This window comes from Dermochelys coriacea, chromosome 4 (assembly GCF_009764565.3).
Source record: "Dermochelys coriacea isolate rDerCor1 chromosome 4, rDerCor1.pri.v4, whole genome shotgun sequence".
NCBI lineage: Eukaryota > Metazoa > Chordata > Testudines > Dermochelyidae > Dermochelys > Dermochelys coriacea.
Genome location: NC_050071.1, coordinates 53,861,556 through 53,884,389, shown reverse-complemented (window position 1 = coordinate 53,884,389; position 22,834 = coordinate 53,861,556). Strand labels below are relative to the sequence as shown.

Below are 22,834 nucleotides of genomic sequence, written 5' to 3'. Positions count from 1 at the left end.
CTGAGTGGCATGAGTAACGTAAACAGGATGTTGCCCCCTAGTAAAAATATGTTGATTCTGACTACATATTGAGCTGCAAAGCCAATACTAATTTGCATACTAACGGATACATTTTTATATTTGAATTTTTCTCATCCTTAATTCCGGTTTCCTTGGTTTTTTTGTTTTCATTGTCAATTTTTTTTCACAAAAACCAAATGGAAAAAGACAAATTTAATCATAATAAACAAGATATAATTTTGTATAACAGATTTGTTAATACAAAAACACAATAAAGTTGAACATTGCCAATACTGATTTTGCTTCTGAATTTTCAGTAGATTGTTGCACTCATCGGAGTTGCGTTTTTACCAAATTCAGCCCTATCGTATACATATTTCCAGTGTGTGGATTTGAAGGTTGGAGGGATTTGCAGGTGCGTGGTCAGTGCTCAACCAACAGCTAGCCTAGTATTCAAAGTAATATGCAATGTATACTTTAAGGGAAATTTTACTTTTTTTTTTTCCTAATCCTAGTTGACAGTTCCCAATACAATATATATTAAAAAAAAAAAAAAAAAAAAAAAACCTTACTCAAGACCTGATTGCATTCATGAGGTCAGTCACTTGTTATCTTTGGAAGCTTGTGTGTTTGGCTAAGACATACAGGTATAGATTCACGTTACGTAGCACAATGCATATGGGAGCTGGAATATAGACCCATATGTATAGAGCCAAATGCATGACTAAGATTAAGATTATCCAGAACTTCCTTGAGGACTCTGTCTGCAGGTATTTGCATTTGAACGTTTTTGCTTACTGGAGAAATGTGTCCAGATAACTTTCATTAGAAAAACATGGGGAGGGCAATTTATCATACCTTAGATGTTGAATATCACATGGACTTCAGTTAAGTGATTGTCAGGCAAGACAAAGTGAACAAGTGAGATGCTGGGCTAAAAATGCCCGCTTGGGCCAAACCACCATCAGAAAATGCAGTAGACGTGCAGCTCTAGAATTAAATGTGTTTGGATTATTTTTATGGTAAAATTCTACTGTCATATCCATACACATTTATCTCTGAAAACTGATTAACACGAGGCCTTTTGTGAGGATTCCATCTTTAGGAATCTTCCATACTCACAAGCATTTATTTCAATAAGATAAAATCTGTATTAAAAGGGCCATAAAATAGCAATGAAAGGAAAACTTCCAAAGAGTGAAGTGTGCTACAGCAAGACTGAATGTCAATCAGAGGTGGTTGGGTGTTTTCCATGGAAATGACTTTCTGATGGAAAATACTTTCCCCAAATCAAAATTTTCCATGAGAAAATTTCAATTTTATAAAAAGTCAAAACAAAATATTTAATTCCAAGTCAATTCATCATGAAACTTAACATAATGAAACTTAAACCTAAAGTGCTGCAGTGCCTCATCAGAGTTGTAGTTTGGGTATCTCCTGCCCCCATTTTCTCCTATGGGCCGGAATCATTGGCCTGACTCCATCTCTCATGATTAAGGCTATGTTTTAGTCACGGGTATTTTTAGTAAAAGTCATGGACAGGTCACAGGCAGTACACAAAAATTCACGACCCATGACCTATCCATGACTTTTACTATATACCCCTAACTAAAATGTGGGCCTGGGGGGCTGCAGATGTTCTGGGGAGCAATACAGGGGAACAGCGGGTGCTGGGGGGGCGGGTAGCCTGGGATCCCTGCTGGTGTGGGGGAGGGTTGGCGGGGCTCGCAGGCTCCCTATCCAGCTCCATATCTCCCTGCAGCTCCTAGTGGGAGGGGTTGCTGGAGGGCTCCGCATGCTGCTCTTGTCGCAAGCGCTAGCTCCGCAGCTCCCATTGGCTGGGAGCTTCAGGGGCAGCACCTGTGGGCACAGGCAGCGCACAGAACCCCTTGGCCCCTCCGCCTAGGAGCTGCAGGGACATGCCAGTGGGAACTGGGGAGCCTCCCTCACCCCTGGTAAGCACCACACCCCAACCCCCTGCCCCAGCTCTGAGCCCCCTCCCACACACCCAAATTGCTGCTGCTGGCCCAGGTGAGCCAGCACCGGCTGCTGCAAAAGTCACGGAGGTCACAGAAAGTCACGGAATCCGCAGGTCTGGATGTAAAAATGCCAGAGATCTGTCTGTTAGGGCTCTTGATCTTACTTCCATTGGTGGACCTGCACCACGGTAGTGCAACAATGAGGGATTTCCCCAAAAATTGCCAGTGTAGATAAGGCCTTAGAGAATAAGATCCAAGCCCTATCACTGTCACCAGAAACAACCTTAACATCAAATACCGCCACTTCTCTCCCCCTCTTCCCCCCCATATGTCCCTGCAAGGAATGAGGGTCAGCAAGCAACCCAAAACTGTCTGGGTTGGGTCTGGCAGGATCAGATGTTGGGTTTCTCCATTGCTGATGGGGCACAGCTTGTTGTGGCCACTGCTCATATGGACTTGGTAAGAGTAAGAACAGGTCTTGAATAACTTCCCCAACATCCACTTGCACAAATGAAAAATGCCTGCACTGTCACTCTTCCAAAACCACACCCCCCACATCCACACATTTTACTACATTGGTAATTGTTCACTCTCTGTCAGAAATAATCTCTGGCCCAATCCATTCTTATCCCCCACCAAAATCAACTGAATAAATCAATTCCTTCTCCGCTCAGTTCTTCCTAGCAATTCTTGCCCCACCAGCAAAATCAGCTCTGTTCTCCGCATTCCACCATCTCCTTTTGGGGGGCTGGGCTGTACTGCTACTACTAGTCTCAGTCCTGAGCACCCCAGTTCCTCTGGGATGACCCTCTGCTTCTCAATCCTTCTCCCACTCTTAAAGGCGCAGTGGCTTCCCCTCCCATTCTATGAAAATAGCAGCAGCTCTAGCCACTCTTCTGTCACTCTCTCCTCCCATCCTGTTAGAGGAGCAGCAGTGCTTGCTTCTTGCTTCCCTCTCTGCACATGAGAATGGATTCCTCTGTCTCTTGGTCAGAGCCGTTCCATACCTGGTGCCTCCTGCCCCCACATGTTTTGCTACATGTGTGGACCTGCATAGAGTCCAAGACATGCCTTGGAATTGGATATTCCTGCATTATATTCCTAGCTGTGCCACTATTCTCTGTGTGGCCATGGGCAAGTCACTCAACCCCTCTTCCCTAGTTTCCCTGTTTGTGAAATGGGGATAAAAATATTTATCTAGTATAGCAATGCTGTGTGTTTTTACTATACTACGAAGATGTACAGTTAAATTTCCCTCAGCCTCAGCATAGCTACACTGAAGTCAATGGAGTTGTTTCTGCTTAGACTAGAGCTGATTATGACCCATCGTGTTGAATAGATATATTTTAACAATAAATGATACTTTATTCTTTTAGCAGTTTTGTGTTTCACTATTAAGTTGAGCATGCCATAGTTGTAAAGCCTCTATAAAGCGTGCTATAATGCAAAATCAAACTGTATAGATTACAATCTGAAGACTTTTCTCAAAGTCGAACTTGAGTCTCAGAATTTAAGCTGGGAGTAGAATAGAAAAAGAATTTATAGTGTCAGTAAATTGTTCCATTAAAGGTGTGTATAGATTAGTAAACAAAGGAGAGTTCTAGAGTGATTATCAGGGTAAACTATTAGCACGCGTAATAAAAATACTTCACTGGCTGTGATAGCAACTATGGAAAGACTTTAATGATGTCTGATGGAACCTTTAACTCTTAGATGTTTACAGCACCTTTTATGGCATTTGTAATCTGATAAAAATAAATAACAGAATAACAGTTCATTGGTATGGTCAGTTAATTGAACTAACTGATGGTTTGAAGTTCTTTGTGGAAAACAAAGTCCAGGGAAAATGTACCTCTTCCACTGGACACTGGTTTGGTTTTGATGTTTTTCCACAGTTTATTCGGGCCTTTGGCAAGACTGACGTTGATTAAAGCAACACAAGCAGAAGTGTCTTTGTCCTTCTAAGCAGTGTCTTAGAGACTGTGCCTCATGGGAAAGATCACTGCCAGCACATCTTGTCTCTGTCTAATCATAACATTGAAAGAAATCTAATTAGCCAACAATGGGTCCACTGGGGGTTTTTATTGTTCATTTAATGACCAAGTAGAAAAATGTCATTTCAGTTGCTTAATATTATAGCCAGTCATTAAATGACCAGTAAAGAAGAGCTCCGTTGATATGAATTAACACTTACGCTGCTGTAGTGAAAAGTGGTTCATTGCAAAAGGATCGAAACTTATAGCAAATTAATAATGTAAGCAATAGATTTTCCCCCTGAAAGAACTAACTTCCTAAGAAAGTATCACCCAACTGTGCAGTGGCTCCTGCATTTTCGGGAGAAAGCACTGAAAGAGGGGCAAGGGACTGAGGAGACAGAAGCTGAAAGGAGAGTCAAAGAGGAATGAGGGAGAGAGCATTAAGTGAAGGGATTTTTCTTCCTTAGTTTTTTAAAAGTCTAAAAATTTTAAATGGAGAAGTCCTCCATCACTTCAAGGCAAAAGCTGTGGATTTAAATAGAAAAAAGTTCCTGTTCCCATAACAACATTAGGGCCATGTCTAACTTGGTCAGTGCAAGTTAAGTCTGCATTCAGCCACCGAAGATTGTACGTTACTCAGGCATGTGTATGTTTGTCTGCTTGTGTCAATGCTCTGCTCACTCATTCAGTGTGCTTGTGTTGATGCAATGTACAGTGTGCCATAGGCAGGTGTCCCCATGTGCCAAGCACCACTGTCCAGCAAAATACCTTTTGGGAAACTTTTCCTATGGGATAGGGAATCTCGGGGAGCTAGGAGTCAAGTTCCCAGCATTCAACCTTCTCCATCCCATAATGTCATCCCAAACTTCACATTTTTTTTTAAATCCCGCAAACCCATGTGGCACTTTTTGGTGTCCACCTTCTCTGAGAGAATCATGGAGCCTGCAGAGATCTGTACTAACCTTGTGAACATTGCCAATATAGGATATACTGTTCTCCTGTATTGGCAGACTCTCAGGAAGTACTACAACAATGAGGGACATGACTACTTCTTCAAGGACCATTTGCTAAAGGACTTAGTGAAAAACAATTCAAACTTGGTGGTGGTATTCACAGAGCAGCTCCAGATGGGGGACCACTTCTGGGCCTGAGAAATGAGCTTGACTGCTGGGATTGCATTGTAAAGCAACGAGTGGTGACAGGATAACATTTGGATGTGAAAGGGCCACATCCTGGATCTGTGTGCAAGGCTTGCCCCAGTCCTTCAGCACAGGGACACCAGAACAAGAGCTGCATTGACAGTGGAGAAGCAAATGGCAATCTCTCTCTAGAAGGTAGCAATGGGCTACCAGTCCATGGGAAATCATTTTGGAGTTGGAAGATCAACAGTGGAGCCCATTGTCCTGCAAGTGTGCAGGGCTAGTAATTGCCTCCTGCTGTGCAGGACTGTGACTCTCAACAAAGTGCAGGACATACGGGATGGATTTGCAGCAATGGGGTTCCCAAAGTGCGGTGAGGCAATAGATGGCACATGTATCCCTATTTTGGCATCAGCCCACCTTGCTACAGAGTACATCAACAGAAAGGGCTACTTTTCTATGGTTATTCAAGCATTAGTGAGTCATCAGGGATGCTTCACTGACATCAGTGTGGGCTGATCAGGGAACCTTGAATGATGCTCGAATCTTTAAGAACACAAGACTGTTCAGTAAGCTGCAAGCCAGGACTTACTTTCCCGGTCAGCTGATTCCATATTGAAATAACCATAGTGATTCTGGGGAACCGAACCTACTCCTTGCTCCCCTGGCTGATGAAGCCATACACTGGCCACCTTGACAGCACCAGGGAAAGATTCAACTACCAGAACAGCAGATGCAGAATGACAGCTGAATGTGCTTTTGATAGGTTGAAGGGACGCTAGTGGATCCCAGTGAGAAAAATATCCCAATGGTTATAGCTGCCTGTTGTGTCTGGCATAATATCTGTGAGACGAGGGAGGAAAACCTGCCACTAGGGTGGAGGTCTGAGGGTGAGCGACTGTGTTCTGACTTTGAACAGGCAGACGCAATTCCATTACAAGACCGCAGCATGGAGCTATGTAGTTGAGAGAGACTTTGAAAAAGCACTCTAGCGGTCAGCCACAGTATTGTTCTGTGCTGGACTGTGCTCTGGACCCAGAGCTTTGGATGCTGCAAAGAATTATGTAGTGCTTGCAGGACATTTATAAATACGACTAGGTATTTTCCTGAATCTATGGATTATGTGGTGCTTGCTGTACATTTTCAAGTACTGTATGCTTTGAGTACCACAATGCATTCTGCAATATATTGTGAACTAATAAAGATAATTGTGTTTTCCAAAAATAGAAATTTGAGTGGGGAAAAACAGTGCAGAAATACATTTTGCAGAGAACTGCAGGTAATGTAATACAAATTTTTAACATATAAATTAATAGAATGGAACTTTAAAATCAGAAAGGCAGCAAACGTTTGTCCCTTTCAGTGCACAAATGCAGCCTGTTGTGGCTACACATACATCAACCATAGTTCTCACAGGTCAGTGTGTGTGAAGCTGTGGTTTTCCTTGCTGTCTCCCAATGTGGAGTGGTAGGGGTAAGGATACAGCCCATGATACCACATGGTATGTTGGGGGATATAAGGAGCTAAATTCCCTGTAAGCTGCGCGGCAATGCAGATGCTCAAGGAACCCACCCAGGGACCTGCCACAGCCAAGGGAGGGGTGCCCATCCCCCGGCCCCCACCTAGCCTGGCCCCCAACCTGTCGGGGCACCTCTCTCCCATCCCCAACTCTGCTGCAGCATGGCCCAGGCTGGCCCCAAGCACGGACAGAGTGGACCTAACAGACGGGTTGCCCAGGCCTGCTGGGGCGGTTCAGCCAGATTGGGCCCAGCTGCAGTTGGGCTGGGAAGCCCAGACCTGCTGGGGCAGTGTAGCTGGAGCAGCACGGCCCCAGGCGTGGCTGGGATGGCATGGCCGGAGCAGTCTGGACCTGCTGGGGTCAGGGGAGGGGTGCTTATCCTGCAGCCCCAACCCCAGAGCTGTCACAGGGTGGAGAGGTGCTTCTCCGCACCCCCAGCCCAGGTGCTTCTGCTGCAGGGAAGGAGAGCTGAGCAGAGTCCTCTTTCCCCACCCTAGCTCCTGAGCACTCTCCTGCACCCCACACCCCTCATTCCCAGCTCCACTGGAGAGCCCTCACCCCTGCACCCCAACCCTCTGCCCCAGCCCTGAGCCCCTCATCCCTGACCCCACCCCCATAGCCTGCACCCCCAGATGGAGCCCTGTCACCCCTGCATCCCAACCCTCTGCCCCAGCCCTGAACCCCCTCCCACACTCCAAACCCCTCGCCCCCCCACCCCATGAATTTTGTTATGTGCACTGATATGAAGGTGATGCGTGACACATCACCTCCATATCGGTGCACATAACAAAATTCATTCCGCACATGGGTGGGAAAAACTAGAGGCAACACTGGTAGGGAGCAATGACTAGGGAGTCTTCCAAGGACTGCAAAGGATGGAGAGTCTGGGATTCTTGGACTTGGGTAAACCAGGGTCTGGAGCATTTAAGTTACTGTCTGAAGCCCCATTATGCCCTGATGCATTTCTCTCTCCTTGTTCTGCTGGGACTCCTGGTCCTTGTTCCTGTCCTCTCTTTCCTTCTCCATGCTATCAGTCATATTGGCCCTTCATGCCTTTTGTTCACAGTTGGATGCAGCACTGCCTTGCAGGATCTCGGTGAGCATGTCTTCCCTACTCCTCTTCTTTCTCCTCCTCATCAGGGTCAAACATTCCACTAGTGGGGAGAGGGCACCTGTTGAGGCTGCCATGTCGGATGCTGCTGATAAAAAGAGACCGAGGTACCACTGGATTCACAGTCACAATGGAAAAGGAGAGAGATGTTTCAAAACTTTCCCTTCTTCCCAAAAATACTTTTAATATGAGATGCTTATTGACACTCTAGCTTTGGAGTGCCTTTGCACAGCACCTCTCTCCAGCCTCAGCCATAATAAGTATGGGTGGGGGTCTGAATTTTCTTTTGTATGAAGCAATAAAATTTCTATCCTTTATTCATGGTTACAAGGATAGGGCAGTGGCACTGAATATTGGCACTGTTTCCACAAGTGTTGGTGGTTTTAGCTGATATCTCACTCCTGAGGGTAACATAGGCATGGAACACAGAGCTGCTACTACTATCTCAAAGCTGCCAGGCCCAAATGCCAGTAGCTTGTTGACTGCAGTGTACCACTGTCAGCCACACTCACTGCAGAGTACCATGGAAAAGTGTCCTATGGCAGAGAAGGAAATAAGGCAGCCACCTCTAGAAACCTTTGGGAGAGGATTGCAGAGTATTTCCATGGAGGATTTTCATCCACATCTCTCAGGAGGATAAAAGGAACAATGCTATGTACATAAACTGCTCCTCATGGCCCTCCTACCTAACCCAACAGGGGAATAAAAAGCAGATGCCAGGTCAACCTCTGTTGTTGTATCTCCATCTCGTTTTGTATGAGTGAAACAAGCAAAAGTCTATATCTGTGTCGTGTTAATTGAGAATGGGCCAGGCACCCTTACAATTTAAACATTGTAAGGAAAACTGTATGCATACACTTACTTGAAATCCCTTCCCCTTTATTGGAGTTGTCCATGCTCAGCTGGCAGGGCTAGCTATGCTGTGGCAGAATCTTGAACAGGTCCTGGCTTGTGGCATGGCTGAAGCCACCCTCCACGTCTCCCTCCTCCTCCCCACCCCCCCATCCCCTCCGTTCATCGCAGGGATCTCTGTCTTGTCTCTGAGTGGTTCACAGTGGCCTTTGTGGTGCTGGTGAGGTCTCTGCCAAGTATGGTATAGAGTGTGTTGTAAAAGCAGCAGATCTGCAGGACAACCTGTTGCAGTTCCTTTGCTTTCACACAGCCGTCCTGCTGATTCCAGTCTGTACCTGTTTGCCTGCATCCCCATCCAGTATATTTATAGATGACCACATTTCTGTGGCTTGCTCAGCCTCATCTCCCCACAGGAGATCCAATACTTCCTGTCTACTTCAGGCAGAAGTGCATCTAGCATGTGTGGAGCTGGCATGGGTAGTTGTATGCAACAATGGAGAGCTGCAATCAGGAAAAGTTATTTAAAAATACACGGGGGAGTGTTAAAAGGGATGGGGAATAGCTTCTGGTCTGTGTAATTCCCGTACAATGAACTTTTAAAATTGTGACCAGAGTGGTCACTGTCTCCAGGAATGCAACATTGTGGGACAGCTACTGGAGGACTGTTAAGATCGACATAGGTCACATAGTGCGTACACTCGCACTGCGTCAAACTCAGTAGGTTGGCTATGGCCCAGTGCTGTTCAGGCAGGTGGTTTTATTGTGTGTCTGTAACAGCGTACTTGTGTCGGTGGGACACAAACTTGAGTGTACCAGGGATGTATTTGGTCCACGGACTAGAAAAGAGTCTCTTTTAAGCCGAAACACATCTTTTCAGTATTGCCACTATCTGATCACAATGCCCTGTTCCATCGATTACCCACTGACGCAATGTGATTGGCACTCGTGTGTAATTCTAAAATCAAATTTGCTTTGAAACAGAAAAGTTGCTGAAAGGTTAGCCACACATCACACAATTCACTCAGCCCAAACACATTTGGTTAGATAAGTGTGTTTCAGCAAATTAAAATGATTTAAACCAACTCAAAACCCTACAAGTTCTACCTAACTTGTTTTATGATTGCTACACACAGAGGGAAGCGTTGACATGTTAAATGTTTCCTAAGCCCTCCCCACCCTCAAAAAAAATCCATTCATTGCAGCCTGCAATCGTTTGATTCATGATTCACTGTTTCGCCCTGACAACTGCTTAAAAATTCGTAGCAAACTCTGCACTAATGTTGGACAGAAATAGAAAAAAATACGTAGGTAATAAACTGCTACTAAGGCATTGCAGTTGTTGTTAAAGATATGGCAATGAGTGATGTCTTTTTACGTTTAATGCACATGCATATTCTCAAGAGAAACATCTCTGTATATTATCTGATATGCTTTTAAATGTAATGGTTAAACTATACTGGAACATATCAATACAATACCTACATTAATTAGCTGTGACTATTCTCTTTCCTCTGCTTTGAATGGGTTTCCCATAGGCTGGGCCTCGCCATGTGTAATTTCATATGAAACTAAAGAAACAAATATTTTACTAAGAAGAGAAGGGGGGAATGTGAACATAAAGTTCTTGTTATTTCTCTTTTCTTTGCAATATGATATTTGAGAATAAAAATCCAGGTATAGTGATCCAGTCAATTGAACAACAATCCTTACTGTGCCTTTGAGCTCTGATCAGTAACTCGGTGGAATTTTAAACAAAGCTTGAATGTGAAGCCAGGCTATCATGTTATTTGTTTCAGAAAACTATCTGCTCATGTTTTGCTACAGCTGTCTTCTGACTTTCCATTTTTACACAGTGTAGATGTGTTCAGCATATTTTTCCTGCAGTGTGTTTATGTAACATCTTTGCTGCAAAATATCACAAAGTGCTTTGTAACAACAAGAGTTTGTGATAGCATGTACTGTCACAGAGAGAAAAAGGAGAGGATGCTAGAATGAAGAAACAAAGCGTGTAGGTGCAATCAGACGCAAGAAGTTTGGAAGCAAGACATGAAAGGGGGGAATTGCAGAGTGGCTTGTTGGGAGGAAAAGCAAGTGCCATCTTCCGATAGGTGGAGGCAACACAAATGAAAAAGTGATGTTCAGCTATGATGAGCAGTGGGCATACAATTTGGAAGTGTTGAGGGCTAGTGCATGGAACTGAGAGGTCAGAGAGTTAGGTGGAGTAAGTTGGGATAAGACCTTGAAAATAGTTTCTCCTCCCCCACCCCAGAATAAAGAAATAAAACAGCCACATTTTTCTGAAACTGCCCTTTTAAAAAATGAGATTTTGAATTAGGAGACGTTCTCTGTGCCGTCTTCAGGTATTCTTATTGTTATAAGAATACACAAAGCATAGAATGCCCATTGTACGTATAAATGGGGAGAGAATCTTTTTGGAGAACGCTTGTTTTACTGATGCAGAATAAAACACCAAAGTGTGATCTGGAGTGTGTGTAGCATTATATCTGGCCTATTTCCGTTGTATACAACCACCATAAAATACATTTTAACTTTTTAATAAATAACAGAGAAAGATAAGACTCAGTTAAGGTATTTACACTTAGAAAATTAAATACACTTTTTTTAAAGTCTTTCTTGTTTCCTTTCCCATTAGTTTTATAAAGACTTTTAAAAGGAAATGTTATTTCTCATAGTGTTCCAGGTGATACTAAAGACTCTGTTAAATGCCCTTATTGGAGAAATGAGACAATTATAATGGTAACTTTTGGGGGGTAGTTTTTGAAGTACAGTTCTGAGAGGGAGGTGTCTTCATTCTTACAGGTGGGTTTTTTTGTTTTGTTTTTAAATAAAAAACAGATGAAGGCGCACAGGGCAGCAAGAAAGGAACAGCAAAAGATAAAAATGAAGCTTCTTTCTTGCATGTTGGTTTGAATCATTACAGGTATGGCACCTGATTCATGCCCTTGTTAGCCACCTTGAATCCTGGCAAACTGACGAGACTGGTAGGTCATTCTTTTCAGTTTACCTTTCTTAGGTCACAGGAATGCTCCAAGAGTAGACCTGTCCTATCTGGTTAAGATGGGCTCCTATTAGTCAGAAGACAAAATGGGAAAAATAGGAAAGAAGTAGAAGAATTAAGCTGGGGGAAAAAAGCAATACTCTATGGAGGGGTAACAGCAGGAACCTGATCTAATAGAGGTACTGATGTCAGGTGATTCCCTCTCCTTTCCTGCTTTAGTTAGGACACTTCAAGATCTAGAGAATAATGTGATGGTAAATTCTTTTAGAGGAAGGATGGGAGTCCTGGGTTCAAGTCCCTGCTTTGCAACAGCTTTCCTGTGTGACCTGAAGGCAAGTCCCTTAGTGCCAAATTTTGAAAGGTATCTAGATGCTGAGTGGGATCTTCAAAAGTGCCAAATCAGTTAGTTGATTTCAGTAGGAGTTAAGTGCTTAACCTGTGTAGGAGCTTTTGTAAATTCCACTAGGTGTGTATCTATACTCCATCTATAAATAAGAATGTAAGAATGGCCATTCTAGGTCAGACCAATAGTCCATCAAGCCCAGTATCCTCTCTTCTGACTGTAGCTAATGCCAGATGCTTCAGACAGAATTAACAGAACAGCATAATTATCAAATGATCCATCCCCAGCATCTGACAGCATCTCCAGCAGCCTTGATGGTGAGTTTGATCGAGTCCTTCTTCCCCTCACTCCTCCAGAAGTTGCCAAATAACCCCAGAAAAAGTGTCCAAACCCAGGTGGCAAACTTGTCATATTAAAATAAGTTGTGGATACTTGCTCTTATTTCAGTACAATGTTGGTTCATTACTAAAAATGATTTGTAGCCTGACTGGAAACTCTGAAACTTCCTAATCAAAGTTTTTTTTAGTTTAAACGCATTGAGTTTTTCACCCATTTAAACTTCAATTTATGCTAATTTTATGTAGTCGGTTTTCAGATTCACCTGAGCTTTGTTACTTTTTATGCGCCTTGTACAATTCAGGATACATGCCACTGCATAACATGCCATTGTGAAATCTTAAGATTATCTATGTAATGGGAGGAAAGAAAATCTTTTTTAAAAAACATTAATAGTGATTGCTAATGGCAATACAGCTTAACCATAGAGTCAAATGATTAGCAGGGAGTTTTAACTAAAAGCCCCTATCCATTAGCCAAGCCTATTATTAGGCCTGTGTACGTAAGTTACAGATAATACAAGAAGAACAAATCAGTATTATGTAAAGGAAACGAAAAAATCAGAATAATACACACTGTGTAGAGAGAGAAACTAATACATAATCAGGGTGTGATAGATTGTCTCAAGATAATGCACTAGGGAAATCATGTCATCTGTGACACGTAGTTTACCCAACAGCTGTAATTCCGCACAAAATGTCAGACCACAAATGCCCATTGCATTTATAAAATAAGCCAATTCAAGGACAAAAAGCACATGAATGCCCTTAATATGAAATTCAGGGGACTAAATAAACTACAGAAGTGCTCACCCACAAGTATGCTGTAAATTAAAACAGGAGTGGGGAACCTTTTTTTCTATCAGGGGCCATTGACACACAGAAAAAATCAGTTGCAGGCCACACACAGCCCCACAGTGGGGCGCGGAGGCTTGGGGCTTCCCCCTGCAGCGGGGTGAGCTGGCGCAGAGGTTCAGGGATTCCCCTAGGCTCTGGGGTGGGGCCACAAATGGGAGCGGGGGAGGGGACTCCGGGCTGGGGCCAAGAGGTTTGGAGTCTGGGAGTGGGCAGGGCTGGAGCAGGGGGTTGGGGTGTGGACTCTGGGAGGGAGTTGGGGTATGGGAGGGGGTTGGGGTGAGGGTGCAGGGTCTGGGAGGGTGTTAGGGTGCAGGAGTGGGTTCTGACCTGGGGCAGAGGGTTCGTGGTGCTGGCTCCAAACAGGCGGCTCTTCCCTTAGGCGGCTCCCAGTCAGTGGAGCTAAGGCAGGCTCCCTGCCAGCCCTGGCTCCATGCTGCTCCCAGAAGCAGCAGGCACGTCCAGACCCTAGGTGGAGGGGCCAGGGGGCTCTGCACTGTGCGTGCTGCCCATGCCTGCAGGCACCGCCCCTACATCTCCCATTGACAGCGGTTCCCAGCCAAGGGGAGCAGGGACTTGCTGGTCACTTCTGGGAGTGAGGAGCCAATAGGAATTTTAACAGCTTGGCAACCCTAGCTTCCCCCTACAGCGGGGCTCGCTGGGGCTTGTGGCTCTAGCCCTGTGTGGGGGTGCTGAGGCTTAGGGCTTCTGGCCCGTGGTGCAGAGACTCGCTGCCGGCCAGATGTAATGAAGCAGCAGGCCAGATCCAGCCCACCGGCTGTAGGTTTCCCATCCCTAGATTAAAAGAATACAAAATTGTAAGTGCCGTTCTGCCTGTATACAACTTGGGGAATTGTGCGCCACTGCACGTGTGCAGAATTTATGTCTCCCGCAGATTTCTTCTTTCCCCACTGAAAAATGACTTTCTGACAGGGAAGCTGCAATAGCAGTCATGCACCATTCCCTAACAGCACAGGTACATCACTTCAGACACCCGAAGCAGCCGGCGGAGAGGTAAATTGCAGCGGGGCTGGGGGACACCCCAGCCATTGGCTCCTACCCTGAGCTGGAATCAGCTGCTAGTCCTGGCTGGGTTGGAAGGAGAGAATGGGGCTTCCTCTTCCCCTGCAAGGAATGGCTGGGGCTGTATCAGACCTACCCCCAAAAACCTCCCCCAGTTGTAGGAAGCGTGTCATGTTCCTCTGCTTCCTGCCCCCATCACCCCTCAGCTGCAGGGGTTGGGGGGGGAGAGTCACTGTATGGGGAGCTGCTCCCCAATACACCCAAACCCTGTGCATCCGGATCTCCCATATCCACACACCCCACCAAGCCTCACTCGGTACATCCAGAACAACCCTAGTCTTCCATACCCAAACCGCACCCCACTGAACCTCAACCCCTGAGTCTGGAGCCCCACTGCTTCCAGAGCACCCCTGAGCTACCTGCACTCAATGTCCCACCCCCTGCACCACTCTGAGCCCCCACATCCAGACCTCCATCCCACCAAGCCCCACTCCCCCAGCACCCGGACCCCCATGCTGAGACCCCCACACCCAGATCTCTCTGCTGAGCGCCAGCCACCTTCACCTGGAAGCCCCTGCAGAGTCCCATTGCCCCTGCATCTGGAAACCCCACAACGAGCCTCTCTGCATCCAGATCCCCCCACACAGTCACCCCCCCCACTGAGCTGCCTGCACCCAGATTGTCCCACACAGAACCTTCTCACCCCCACACCTGGATCCCTCCACACTTGGATCCTGCCTGGTTGAGCCTGCCTGCCCCACACCTGTGTGCCTGGTGCAGAGGGGCAGGGCCCCAGGGTATTTCTGGAGCAGAATTTTAAAATATTGTGCACAGAATTTTTAATTTTTTGGTGCAGAATGCCCTCAGGAGTAAGGGCCTGTAGGAATAGGTGTAAAGCTCCCATGGATGTTAAGAATTCTTTGTGTATCTTTGAGAGGACAATTTAGCCCTGGGGCATGCAAGTGTTCCATAAGCCTTCCTAATCAATTGAATCATACAATCATAGAAGATTAGGGTTGGAAGAGACCTGAGGAGGTCATCTATTCCAACCCCATGCTCAAAGCAGGACCAACCAAATACTTGGGTTACCTAGGGAGGTGGTGGAATCTCCATGTTTGGAAGTTTTTAAGGTCAGGCTTGACAAAGCCCTGGCTGGGATGATTTAGTTGGGGACTAGGTCCTGCTTTGAGCAGGGGGTTGGACTAGATGACCTCCTGAGGTCTCTTCCAACCCTGATAATCTATGATTCTAGCCCCAACTAAATCATCCCAGCCAGGGCTTTGTCAAGATGGACCTCAAAAACCTCCAAACATGGAGATTCTACCACCTCCCTGGGTAACCCGTTCCAGTGCTTCACCACCCTCCTAGTGAAATAGTTTTTCCTAATATCCAACTTAGACCTTCCCCACTGCAACTTGAAACCATTGCTCCTTGTTCTATCATCTGCTGCCACTGAGAACAGCCGTGCTCCTTCCTCTTTGGAACCCCCCACCCCTTCAGGTAGTTGAAGGCTGCTATCAAATCCCCCATCACTCTTCTCTTCTGCAGACTAAATAAACCGAGTTCCCTCAGCCTATCCTCATAAATCATGTGTCCCAGCTCCCTAATCGTTTCCCCTCCCCTGGACTCTCTCCAATTTGTCCACATCCTTTCTGTAGAGGGGGGCCTAAAACTGGACACAGTACTCCAGATATGGCCTCACTAGTGCCTAATAGAGGAGAATAATCACTTCCCTCCATCTGCTGGCAGTGCTCCTACTAATGCAGCCCAATATGCCTTTAGCCTTCTTGGCAACAAGGGAACACTGTTGACTCATATCCAGCTTCTCATCCACTGTAATCCCCAGGTCCTTTTCTGCAGAACTGCTGCTTAGCCAGTCGGTCCCCAGCCCGTAGCGGTGCATGAGATTCTTCCGTCCTAAGTGTAGGACTCCTCACTTGTCCTTGTTGAATCTCATCATATTTCTTTTGGCCCAATCCTCCAATTTGTCTAGGTCACTCTGGACCCTATCCCTACCCTCCAATATATCTTCCTCTCCCTCCCAGCTTAGTGTCATCCGCGAACTTGCTTAGGGTGCAATCCATCCCCTCATCCAGATCATTAATAAAGATATTGAACAAAACTGGCCCTAAGACTGACCCCTGGGGCACTCCATTTATACTAGCTGCCAACTGGACATCGAGCCGTTGATCACTACCCGTTGAGTCCAACGATCTAGACAGCTTTCTATCCACCTTATAGTTCATTCAATTCATCCAATCCATACTTTTTTAACTTGCTGGCAAGAATACTGTGGGAGACTGTATCAAAAGCTTTGCTAAAGTCAAGGTATATCATGTCCACCGCTTTTCCCATATCCACAGAGCCAGTTATCTCATCATAGAAGGCAATCAGGTTGGTCAGGTGTGACTTGCCCTTGGTGAATCCATGTTGACTCTTCCTGATCACCTTCCTGATCACCTTCCTCTCCTCTTAAGTGTTTCAAAATGGATTCTCTGAGGACTAGGTTGCCTCCCCCATTCAGTAAGGGGATTCAGTAACCCCACACTTTCTCTGACCACCTTCTTGTTGCTAACATGCCTGGAGGAAACCCTTCTTGTTACCCTTCACATCCCTTGCTAGATGCAACTCCAGTTGTGCTTTGACCTTCCTGATTACACCCCTGCATGCTTGAGCAATATTTTTATACTCCTCCCTAGTCATCTGTCCAAGTTTCCACTTCTTGTAAACTTCCTTTTTGTGTTTAAGCTCACCAACGATTTCTCTGTTAAGCCAAGCTGGTCGCCTGGCATATTTGCTGTTCTTTCTGCACATCGGGATGGTTTGTTCCTGCACCCTCAATAAGGCTTCTTTAAAATACAGCCAGCTCTCCTGGACTCCTTTTCCCCTCCCAGGGAATCCTGCCCATCAGTTCCCTGAGGGAGTCAGTCTGCTTTTCTGAAGTCCAGGGTCCGTATTCTACTGCTCTCCTTTCTTCTCTTTGTCAGGATCCTGAAGTCGGCCATCTTGTGATCACTACTGCCCAGATGGCCACCCACTTCTACTTCCCCTACCAATTCTTGTTTGTGAGCAGCAGGTCAAGAGGAGCACAGCCCCTAGCTGGTTCCGCCAGCATTTGCACCAGGAAGTTGTCCCCAACATTCTCCAAAAACCTTAGGAGGGAGTCCCTGACTACCACCGCCTATCTCCTCCTCTTGGGCGTGGTGGTCGTGGAACCCTCATCCCTAGGACAGTATATCCCATGCCTTCCGGTCAATGGGGTCTCCTTTTGATCTCTTCCCTCAGATGACTCTTCCAAACCATTCTCCGCCATAGTACCTGTGCATAGAGCCTGAAAATTGCTCTAAAGAGCTCAAGATACATCTTGAGGCTGCTGTAAGTTGCTTTTCAGGACTGGTGCAGTGGCCCAGGAATCAGCTAGCTATAATAGTCTCCAAATGGCTGGTCCTAAGGATCTAGTCCATTATGGCCAACGGTGTTTCTGTGCCTGCCTTTCTTCTCAGGCTGATCCTTCTATGGCCATCTTTTCTTGGCTTTTTTTAAAGCTCTACCTTTATTTTGCTAATTTAGGGTCAGATTGTAACAGGACCTTACGCAGGTGGAGAAAGCATAATGATCCTCTTCCTCTAATGCACTTGCTGTCTCCTCCCCCTGCCCCGACTCCCCTCTAATATCTCTATGCTGCTCCATTGAGCAGAATTGGCACTCCCACTGCACTCTGGAAAATTCCAGAAGGCATTCTGCCTCAGCAAGGCAGAGTTTATTCCTGAGGCCTGGTCTACACTTTAAACTTAGCATACATCGCTCAGGGCTGTGAAAAATTTCATGCCCTGTGTCGATGTAGTTAGTTGACCTATTCTTCACTGTAGATGCAGCTATGTTGACCTAATTGCCCCCTCTTGAGGAGCTGGATTTACTACAGAGACAGACTCCTTCTATCACTGAAGTAAGTGTCTACACTACAGTGGCCTAGTTGCAGCGCTGCATCTTATAGTCCTGACACAACCTAAACTTCTTCAGGAGTGATACATCTCAGCTCTGTCCCTTTCTAAGAGCTGCGTGCATTTTACACAATGAGCTACTTGTAGTTTATGGATTCTAGTGCTTCGTTTTGTTTGATCAGAGAAGCTGTTGATCTAGTGGTCTTAGCTTATGCCTGGACTCAGACTACTAGATCACGCCTCTTCCCACTAGCTTAGTGGTCTTAGTCCAGGCATAGGAACCAGGATTTCCTAAGACCTAATGCTAGGTCTGACATTGTGACACCAAGTTATTTAACTTCTCTATGCCTCACTTTCCCCATCAGTACAATGGAGACAGTACTTACCTAGGGGTACTGTGGGTATTGATTAATTAAAGTTTCTATGGTGATTTGAAAATATATAAGTACTGCTTGTGGTTCTCATTACTGTATATGAGCAGGAGATGAACCAATGTCTTGTTGCAGGAAAGGGAATACTAATGTGATCTGAAAGAAATATTTCTAAATCAATGGTCCATTGTCAGTTGGAGAAAAGACTATTGTGCAGAGAAGGCAGATAACTGTATATGGAGAACATCAAAGGAGTTTTTTGAGATGTTAAGGGGTTTGAGAGCAAAGGGACTAAAAATATTACTTTTCCTAAGATATGACATCTGCACAGACATTATATTTATGCCAATACAACATGCGTTTCATGGCTGGTACAGTAATGGAAGGGGTTCATAGCAAAGGCCTGAGGAGGGAGAAAGGGCTGAAAGAAATGTGGACATGCTGACCTGAAAGGGTGAAACATAGCTCTTGGTGAGAGAGATATAGCAAGAATTTAGCAGCCTGGAGTGACCAACATAACCAGTGATCTTTAAAGATGTGAGCATTTTATTCTGTCTTTGCCTGACATAATTCCAAGGTTTGCACCTATTTAGGTGAAACTGAGTTCACGCTGAGGAGTATTTGGAACTATTTTACCTGTTGTTTAATCTCAGTTTCCTAGTATGCTGCTTTACTGTTTTTGCAATCTGTCAAATTTTACATGGTTCTTGGGATAATTTACTGAGGTAAATTACATCTCAAAGAGAGCTAAACAATTCATTAGCCCCTGAGAGATAAGAGGTGGGGTGGGGAGCACTGTGCCCACATGTGCAGCTTAGGTTCTCTGTCAAAGGCATGGTCCTGGAGTCCAGTCTCCTGTGGTGGGGTCAGTGTTCTGACTCTGGTGAATCCAAAGTGCTCAGGAAACATTTGAAGAGATGAGTTTGAGCAGCAAAGTTGAAAGTCATCAGCAATATATTAAGAACAGTTGAACACTTGATGAGATGTATATACCATCCTCCAAATGCATTTGATTGCTGGCTTTTTCCATAAGCTGCCATTCGGAGAGTTAAGGCAAAAGTTAATAATGGTTCTCTTTTTTTTTCTTTTTCTTTCTTTCTTACAAACCTTTACACAGTGTCCCTTCTATTTCAACAAGCCCTTTGAGCAAACAAGTCAAATTCATTCTGTGGGAAGGACCAAATTAGACTTTCAGTTTTACCACTTATTGGATAAACTCCCATTAAGATGAATGAAATCAGTTCACACCCCTTAAGCTGCTGTTTCGGGCTGCCTACGCCACAACAGATCACATTCAGAAGGTTATCATTGCAACCACAAGGGCTAGACATTTTTTATTTTATGTTATTTATTTATTTGCTAGAATCTATCAAGAGCACTGGATTAATACATCAAGCAGACCAGTGGTCTGACACCCTTAACTAAAGTAGAGTAATAAAACAAAAATGTATTTCAGATGGAAAGGGAGTGAAGTTGATGGTTACATTTACTAACCTGTAATATTTTTGAAAGAAAAGATGTAATTGGATCCATCTTTAAATCACCTGCTAAAAGGGACCTGTAATGAATCTTATCATGTTTGTTTCCTTTTTCTTTTATCCTCCTAATCACTCACTCATTTTTGAGCTCTATATTGACTGTATGCAGGAAACGTTGCTGCGAATGAATGTGGAACATTTAACATAACCTGGCTATCATCCAGACAATACTGTTTTGCTTTCTCCAAAAGCATCAGATGCCTTTGGACAACATTAGGTCTCAGTTACATTAGTGGAAATCCAGAGTAACTCCATTCAGTAGAGTTAATCTAAATTTTAAACTAGTGTAAGAGAAGTTTTTACTCCCTTGGTCGCTTAGACAGTTTTCTTCTGCATACTTTTTTCTCACACACATCATGCCATTCTGAACTATACCAGATGCAGCAAGGTCAGATCCCAGGATCTGATCGTATGTTTTAAGAATTCCTGTTTGAGTACTTGGATGTAGAGGGAAAACATTGTAATTGTTTCCTTTTACAGACCCATGAAGTGTGCAGCATGCATGTAGAGCACAATACATTTATTTGTGCTTGTAGCGTACAACTACTCCTATTTGTATTTATGCCATGGCTATATCTTCTGTATAAGCCTCAATAGCAGTGAAAAACTGTGTTTGTGCCAACCCATGAAACTTCCCTTAGTCACACAACCACCCTTGAGGCTCAGTATGCTGGACTAGATTGTGTAACTGGTTACAACTGAAACCAAAGTCTTCTGCTGGATTTTGTCTGGCTTACCTCACAGTAAAAAACAGCATGCAGCAGAATGAGGGGAAGGTTTTATTTTGTGACTGTTGAGCTCTTTTCACTGTGCCACGGCTGACTGATTTTTTGTGGCTGCTGCTGTTCCTGTTTTTTCTTATTGTTTCTCCCCCTCCCTCTCCTATCTGACAGGTGTAGAAGATGTAGTAGCAATAATGATTCCTGAGCCTAAAGGAAAAGAGATAGTGAGTCTGCTGGAGAGGAATGTTACTGTGATGATGTATATAACAATTGGAACACGCAACTTGCAGAAATACGTCAGCCGTACCTCAGTGGTGTTTGTCTCCATCTCCTTCATCGTGTTGATGATCATCTCCCTGGCGTGGCTGGTCTTCTATTATATCCAGAGATTCCGATATGCAAATGCCAGAGACAGAAATCAGGTGAGGAACATGTGAATGGGCTTTGGGATTTGTCCTGCATTGCTTAAAATGACCATTTATCCTCCGAAGAGCATCACCATGTGATTTAAAGTTTAAATAAAAATTTTATCTTGGGGGAAGCACTAATATGAAGTAGCAAAGGACGAAAAGGAAAATGGGTTGTGTTAGAGGTGCCAACATCTTTGGGAAATCAAAAGACTTCCAGAAGGGTAGACAGGACTCAAGGAAGAGAAACCTATATAAATATGTTCTTTGCATAGACAGTAGAATAGGAAGCAAGGTGTTTAAAGGACATGAGTTTTCGTTTCTTCTCACCATCACTACAACTGATAAATAATGAAAAGAGAATTAAATATTTGTGTACATTTGGCATTTACACACACACACACGCGCGTACAAGAAATAATCACAAAGATAATACTATATCTAAGGGGAAAGATTCCCTTAGTACATTTAACTAACTGACCTAGAAATGCACATAAATTAATCTAATACTTAGTCAAAGGTGACTGCAGAATAGTAAGTTTGTGTACAAAAAAGGAGTGTGCTACAACTGAAGAGGGGAAAAAGAATGGAAAAGTGTTTTAATTTTAAAATATTTTATTCACAAATACTAAAACCTCTCCATAAGGGTCTTTGCATAAAGACATCTATTCTCATGTCAGGCCGTTGACACTGACTGCTGAACATGTATATGAAGTAATGTTGGTTATTAGTAAATCATTGTCGCAGGTATGGTATGGAAATGAATGGGATTCCAGGTGTAATTACTTGATTGCATGCACAGTTATGGGACCCAAATGCAGAAACTAGGAACTAATTCAATAATATCCCCAAACTTCTGAAAACTAGACATGTTATGCCCATATTGAACCCATTGTCTTTGGTGTGCTGTCTAAATTCCAACGGAGATAATTACATTCTTACTGCACAAAATTCCATGCTGTATTTTCAGTGGAGAATTTATTCTTTACATTTCTAAGTAGAAGCTGCTCTCTATTCCACAAACCTATCAATTTTGAACTAACATACTTTAAAGCGGATTTTCATTTCAATAAGTACTTTTCAAGCGTTTAGTGAGGTTGCTATGCACAAAGTAAAAATTCATTTTATGAATTTGACCTACTAAAACTGTCACCATTCTTGGGAACCAAGCATTTGAGGTATTACAAACAGCTCTTGTCTAGAGCTGGACAAATAGTGGATTTTTTGGTTTGCTGGAAGTTGTGAAAAGTTAAAACAAATTTTCATTTTTGGATCAAACCTAAAATGGCATTTTTTGAAAATTTTCAGTGAATGGAAATATTGGAAAAGCTTCAAATCAGAACATTTGACATTATCAAAACAGCATTTTTCAAGTCAAAATGCTCTCTGTCTCTCCTCTTGAAGCTGTTCCACTTTGTATAAATAATTAAATAGTCACAGAAGCAGGGATTCGACCTTGGGTCTTCCACATCCTCCGTGAGTGCCCTAACCACCAAGTCTTAAAGTTATGCCCACTCTTTCCTTGGCCCATTGGCTGTCTGTTATCATTCACAGTGACAAGTCATAGTTATTCATGATGATGATGGATAGTCATTGGGCCAGGGAAAGAGTGAGCATGACTCTATGTGGCTGGGTGGTTAGGGCCCTCACCTAGCATGCTGGAGAACCAAAGGCAAGATCCATCTATTTCCTATTGTCAGGGAA

The 22,834-nt window shown here is 44.3% G+C and overlaps 1 protein-coding gene across 1 annotated transcript in view; it reads left to right on the top strand.

Annotated features, from left to right (window-relative positions):
• The window catches only part of RNF150 (ring finger protein 150), a 185,898-nt gene that overhangs the window by 103,577 nt on the left and 59,487 nt on the right, over positions 1-22,834 (top strand). The window contains exon 2 of the mRNA XM_038398569.2: positions 20,895-21,145. Coding sequence (XP_038254497.1) covers positions 20,895-21,145 — 251 coding nt within the window. The remainder of the gene's footprint in view (positions 1-20,894; positions 21,146-22,834) is intronic.